The sequence below is a fragment of the Pteropus vampyrus genome, unplaced genomic scaffold, assembly GCF_000151845.1.
Source record: "Pteropus vampyrus isolate Shadow unplaced genomic scaffold, Pvam_2.0 Scaffold109, whole genome shotgun sequence".
NCBI classification, from domain to species: Eukaryota; Metazoa; Chordata; class Mammalia; order Chiroptera; family Pteropodidae; genus Pteropus; species Pteropus vampyrus.
In genome coordinates, this window is record NW_011888890.1 from 2,201,529 (window position 1) to 2,208,559 (window position 7,031).

Below are 7,031 nucleotides of genomic sequence, written 5' to 3' on the forward strand. Positions count from 1 at the left end.
AAACTTATGAAAAGATGCTTAATCTTAATTAAAATTAAAGAAATGAACATTAAAATGATAATGTTTACCATTGGAAAGCTGTTGGGAAATAGATAGTATACACTGGTAGGATTCTGGAGAGCAATTGGTAACAATTGTTTGAAAACAGTTGTACATACTCTTTACCCATGAAATCTATTTCTAGTTTATTAAGTAGGTATAATTGAATGTGCATGCAAAGATGTACAAGTACTCATACAAAGATGTGTATTGTACTATTGTCACTAATAAAAAATGCAAATAACCTATAAATCTTAGCAGTAGGGAACTGGCTAATTAATGGTACATCTAAATAATGGAGTATTATGCAACTAATGAAATGTAATGTGGAAAGATATCAGAGATATACTATGAATGGAAAAGTAAGTTGCACAGCAGTATGTGTACTATGATCCTATTTGATTTAAAAATTTTGTCTTTATATACAAAATATGTTATACTTAAAGATTTTATCTATTTAAAATTTATATATATCAATTTCTGTAATTATAAGACAAATGAATAAAACTTACCTGTGAGTATTGAATTACATTCTATTTTTCTCTATTTGATTTTTTTTACCACGAACATAATATAAACTCAAAGAATTTAATATACTATTGAATATTTCATAATTAAAAATAACTTTATAATGTGTTGTATAAAATTGGTGCTTTATAAATACTTTGGTGGCCATTGGTAATAATAAATTCTATTTTGACTCTTATTTTTTAAATAGCTAAAACTTGGTGTTTCTTTTTCTGTAGTTACAAACCTTACATTGGGCTGAGTCTGTGCTTTAATAATATCCAGAAATCTCCATCTGGGCCTCTTTGCTCAATTGGTCCTCCTACTGTTTCCAAACACACTAACAAAGTGCATGTATATCTTCTGTAGAAAAGTGTTTTTGTTTGTTACTTGGCTCATTTATTTACCATTTTTCAAAATCTAAGTTTTTAAAAATAGATAATAGGTCACATGATACAAAATTTCTAAGACACAAAGGATTATACAGTGAAAATGAAATCTCTCTCTTCCCAACCCTTGGCCACTCGGATTCTCTTTCTAGAGGCAGCCATAGTTATTACTATCTTGTGATTCTGTGTAGAGAGCCTCTCCATATTTACAAATGTGCGCACGCGAAGGCACACATGCACACACTTTATATGAATGGTAGCATACTAAACATACTGTTCTCCCTTCTTCCCTCCTCCCAATATTAACTTGTTTAATATTACAGCATTGAAAAGCATGTTACTAATGGTATGCTAATGCAGAAAACTTCAAGTCCAATTTTGTTTGTTTTTATTTGTTTCTTTTTGCATCCCAACTCAGAGGGCTTTCAGTCACACCATCAATCATTTATTTTATAGAACACACTTTTTCCACCCCCTCTCTTGTTTTTAACTCAGCGGTAGTGCTTAGAGATCTTTCCATATTAATACATGAAGAAGAGCTTCCTTCTGTTTAAATTTGTATGAATGAATCCTAATTAAACAGCCTTCTTTTGATAGTATGTACTATAATTTAACTATTTAACTCTTATTTTAGATACTTGATATTATCTAAGTGCTAGGAATACACTGGTGAGGACAAAAAGTATATATACTTTCCTTGTGGAGCTTAAATTCTATGAGATAGACATTAAAAAAAGACCTACTGAAATAATTGTAGAATCATATTTGTGATGAGAAGAATCTAGTAGAGGAAATTGATGTAGTACGGGTGGTGAAGGGTAGCTTTTCTGAAGTGATAATTGAACTGACATCTAAAGAAAGAATTATTACCTATTTTAATGGAATGATTCTGTCTTATAGTATCTATTCTCCCATTTCTCCTGGATCTATAAGCACTCTTTCACTAATGCCTTTATTTCTTTAGCTTTTAAACATGCTCAAGTTTCTCACTTATTTAAAAAAGACAACAAAAACTTCTTCAACCCGCTCTCCTTTCTAGCTACTGCCCTTATCTCTGCTTCCCTCTTTACCCAGAAAATGTCATCTAAACTTCCTGTTCCCATGACTTATCTCTTACTCAATTAAGACAAAATATTCAGGCTTACTCCTCCTCAGACTGTTCCAGTGTGGACTGTAACAAATTTCTTCAAGATCACCAATGACTTCCATGCACTATGAACACTTTTTAGTGTCCATTTTGCCTGAATATTCTCTGACATTGCATATAATTGACAACTGTCCTTGAAATGTTCTCTTATCTTGGTTTCCATGACACTATACTCTTTTTTTTTTTCTTTTTAAAAAATCTTTGCTGGCTTTTTCTTTTCTATTAAATTCTGGAATTTCTTAAGGCTTTGTCCTAGGCTCTTTTCCCTTCAAACAGTCTCAAGGCAAGCTTCAAAAGATGTCTGTAGATGATTCCCCTACCTATACTTCACCTTTCTTCTGAGCTTTACACCATTATGTCTAGATGCCTCCCATATTTTCCTACTTTACTTATTCTTTGTTAGTTTAAATATATTTATTTAGGGCCTGTTATTAGCCAGGCATTGTGCTCATGCTAGGAGTGTCTTAAAGATATCTCCAATGTAATATGGTCAAAATAGAATTAATGATACATATTTCTGCTAAAAGCAAGTAAATAAACAAAAACAGCCAAAATAAGACATTTTCCACCTCCATTGTTCTCAATTACTGAAACTGGGCCAATTCATCTACCCCGGAACCTTGAGATCAGTCTTGACTCCCCCTTTTATCTGACCACTTCTCCAGCCTAATCCAGTTCAATCCAGTCCAGTCCGATCTACTTTTGTCTAATCCAATCAATCTCATCTAACTTAATACAGTGTTACCAAGGCCATTCCACCAAGTATCCTTCCAGTATGTATAGTACCACTTTTTTTCACACTAAGTCCCTAGCCCTAGCCTAAGCTACCATCACCATTTGAATAGACTGTTGCAGTTCCTTCTAATTGGTCTTACTGCATTCATTTTGACCACCATCTGCCAATTCCCCACATGACTGCCAGCATGATCTTTTAAAGTGTTCCTTAATTCTTCTGTGTCTCAGTTTTCTTATCTGTAAAATTGGGATAATAATAGCCCTTCCCTCATAGGGTTGTTATGAGAATAAGAATTACAGTGTATAAAGTACTTAGAATAGTGCCAGGCCCTAAGGCCTCAGTAAATTGTTATTGAGATCTTATACAGTGTTACATTAAGCCAAGTAAAAGGTATCATTAAGATAGAAAGAAGTCTATTAATAATCGTCATGAATGGAGTAATTATTAGCTCGTTTACACTTAATTGTGCTATACATATTCACAAAAAAAATCTGCAGCTCTGATGCATGACCTTATCATGTGTAATTTTTTTCTTAATTAAAAGGCTAAGAAGCACCAGGCCTTTCTAGTAGAGACATGTGAAAATAACGTGAAAGAATTGGAATCGATCTTGGACAGCTTTACTGTGTCGGGCCAGTGGACATCAGGTTAGTTGAAGGTATAAAATGACAGATGCATCTGTCAATGTTCCAAAGTCACTACATTTTGGGAATTCTGCAGATGCCTCGTATAGTCCCTTATCTCAACATGTTTTGATTTGATGACATGATAAGAGCAGTCCTCACAGCAGTCAGTTGGCCTAGCTGGCTGAGAAAGGGTGATGGAATGTAGACCTGCTGTTGTCCTCTCAGAACTTGATTTACAAGTGTCAGAGTCTGTATGATTGGACAGACAAGGGCTCACTTGCTGTGTTCTGAACCCAACTGAGAAAAAAGTCCTTACAGTATACCTGCAAGGGGAGCAGATGTTTCCATCAAACTGAGCCAAATTCTGAGGCAACCTTCAGCAACTTAAAGGTCATGCATTCAAAAGGTTATGTAGGACACAAGCTGTAACAGTGCAGATTCTACTCTGTTGCTTTCTAAGCTGGTTTTCTTCTTCATTTTTTATTGCCATATATATTCTCTCCAGATAAAAATGCTTAGGTAAAATGTTTTGGTTTTAGTATTAGCATACTTAATGTGATAAAGAACTATAAGAATTGTATATTAGGTAGTTATATTTTGGGAACTGGCAAAAGCATTAGTTGGTTAATGAATGCTGTTGATGATTTCTGCTTTCTTAATTTTTTTTGCTTATGCCATTAGTAACTTTGATTAAAATACTTTTACTTTTCTGCTTCAGTTTTCTTTTGCTATACTGTCAGTCTCGAATTATTTATTTTCTGACTCAATTATGTTCTTCAGAAAGCATGTAAAATTATATTCCTTACACTTTAAAATTGAGATATCCGACTGTTTTTTTTAAAGGAATCAAATAGATATTCAGCAAATGAGTTCTTTAGGAAACTTAAGTTCAGGAAAGTTTGTTGTCCTAGAAAAAGCAGAAGGATATAATCAAGGCCCATTTTTACCTGATGAACCTGCAGATTTCTATTGGTGGACTATCAGAAATTCAGTGTGCTTTGCTATTATCTATTTTTTGGGTCTGCTTTTATCCTTCATGCTTTTTTAGCAGTAATTTTATGAAATTAACATGTGACTCTCTTTGTTTTTATTTAAACTTTTCCCCAAAACATTAGTGTTTCATGGTTTGTTACTGTGGGAAGGTATATAAAAGTGACATAAAAAATAATAGATATTCAGTTTTCAATATATTTGGTAAAGCTTTGGAAGATAAAATTTTCTTTTGCATTAGTACAGTTTTATTATTAGATGTGTCGTTGTTTAATGGTGTTAGGATCTTCAAAAATTATAAAATTATTATAACATATCTTAAGCCTCAACATTATTTTAAGTATTTCTTCAGAGTTGAATTAGAAAAGCTAAGAATAATGAGGTCATGTCTCTTTTGGGTTTTAAAATGAAATCGTTGATAACAAAGCAGCTCACAAGCTATTACTAAGCCTACAGAAAAATAATTATCTTCTATTAAGATTTTTATTCTTTTGTAAGCATTCTTTTTTAGCTTCCTAGTTTCCCACTTATATACACACTGTATTTATTACAGAGAAGTGTTCCTGGAAAAGGGACTGTGTGCTGAATTCATGATTTTTGTTCTGTTAATAGAGTGGTCTTTGTTTCTATGTTGAGCTGGTTATTCACGCTTTTACCCACTAAGAACCATTCTTGTCTGGTCTGTTTTGCCTTGTAGAGGCTAACCTCTATCAACTACATGATCTGGGTGTCTTTGCCCTCTAGCTTCTGGTTGGATTTGGACAATGGGTGCCCGAGCAGATTAAGAAGAAGAAAGAAAAGAAAAGAAAATCAGGTTATTTATTTCCCCTCTGGTCCAGTGCATTTCTGGCAGTGGCTTCATTTGTCAGTAGCTATAGCTCCTGTCAGGCAGGTCCTCTTCCACAGCTGTGGATTGTTTGGACTATGGTGACAACGTTCCTTCCTCTCGATCCTTTAGTCTTAGACATGGTATTGATTTTCTACTCTTGCTAGTTCTTGGTGCCTCATCATATTTTATTAATTCTCTTAACCTGTCCACATTTCTGTAAATAGTCTCTTCATTAAATTCTCTTCTGATGAACTTAGTTCTGAGTGTGCCATCTCTTTTCCTGCTGTTACCCTAATTCACATAACCACTTGCAACCAGATTTCATCCTTGTTCTTGACTTCTATGAAAGGGCCCTGTGTAATTGTAATGGACTCCTTTCTGCTTACATAAGCTCAGGTCGGGTTTTTTTTTTTTTTTACTTTACCAAGAAGGACATAAACAAAAAAACTTTATTGCTCAATATTTTATAGAAGAACGTGAATGAACAATTAAGATTGCCTACCGCAGTAGGCCTGGTTTCAGCTACACAAAGATGACCAAATATTTTGTTCCTCCCAAAGGAAGTAACTTAAAAACTTATTGTAGGCTAATTCAAAGATATATGTGTATATGCACATGTATATATCTCACAGAATACACACACACACACACACACACACACACATATTATATATATATATATATATATATATGTGTGTGTGTATATATATATATATTTGAGAAAAAGTCTATTTCAAATAAGGACATATTCTTACTGTGTGATAACAGCACAGCCTTAGAATTTGTGACTGAATTAATTCAGTTATATTGAGAAGAGTTTTCCAGAGAGATCTTCTGTTTTGCAGTTATAGCAAGTAGGCAATAGTACTTTACTCCCTTCTATTACCTCTTTATACTTTTTTCAGTTCATTATATACTCTGCCCCCATTGTCCCCATTTCAGGAAAACTAATCCATGGTAGAAATTTAGGGAGATGGTTACAGAACTTTTTCTTCCTTTCCTTCTTCTCTCCCTTCCTTTCCTTCTTTTCTCCTTCCCTTCCTTCCTTTCTTTCTTTCTTCCTTCTTTCCTTTCTCCCTCCCTCCCTCCCTTCCCTTCCCTTCTCTTCCTCCCTCCCTCCTTCTCTCTTTTTCTCTCTTTTTTATTTGACTTGCTCTTTAAAATGGAATGAGTGAAAATTATTTTCTGAATTATATGTCCAGAGTTCACAGGAGTTGCCAGGTGTTCTGTTCTCTGTCTTCTTCAGATTTGGTGGTCCTCTGAATTAAGAAATCTTTCTGAAGTAAGAGTAACCCATCAGCTTATCTTCATTTAGCAAGCAGGTAAAGCAATGTTTCAGTTAGTCCAAGACATTAAGGAATTTATTTACATAGATGATTTAACTTGATCTCACCAGTGATCAGTATGATAGTTTACATCTTCTTTCCTAATGCCTTCAGCACCTCCTGTTCCTCTTACTAACTAGTCTCTTTGCTTCCACCTTGCTCTCCTTTAGTCTGTTTTCTCTATAGCTACCAGAATGATCATTTGAAAACCTAAGTTAGAGCATGTCACTCCATTGCTCTAAACCTTGGTGGGTTCTGCATTTCACTAAGAGTAGAAGCCAAAGTGCCAGCAATGGTGTGCAAGACCCTATAAGTCTGCCCTTATCCTTTTTCACCACTTTGATCTCCCCTCCTGCTACTATCTGTCTCCCTCCCTCTGTTTGGACCACTCTGGCCTCCTGTTTCTTGAACACACTAAGGTGCTCTTGTCGTGGGGGCCTTTG

At 34.5% G+C, this 7,031-nt stretch overlaps 1 protein-coding gene across 6 annotated transcripts in view; it reads left to right on the forward strand.

Annotated features, from left to right (window-relative positions):
* The window catches only part of CCDC171 (coiled-coil domain containing 171), a 281,050-nt gene that overhangs the window by 91,067 nt on the left and 182,952 nt on the right, over window positions 1–7,031 (forward strand). For all 6 annotated transcript variants that reach the window (XM_011365306.2, XM_023533732.1, XM_023533731.1 and 3 more), the window contains one exon: window positions 3,363–3,465. In XM_011365306.2, the coding sequence (XP_011363608.1) occupies window positions 3,363–3,465 (103 nt within the window). The remainder of the gene's footprint in view (window positions 1–3,362; window positions 3,466–7,031) is intronic.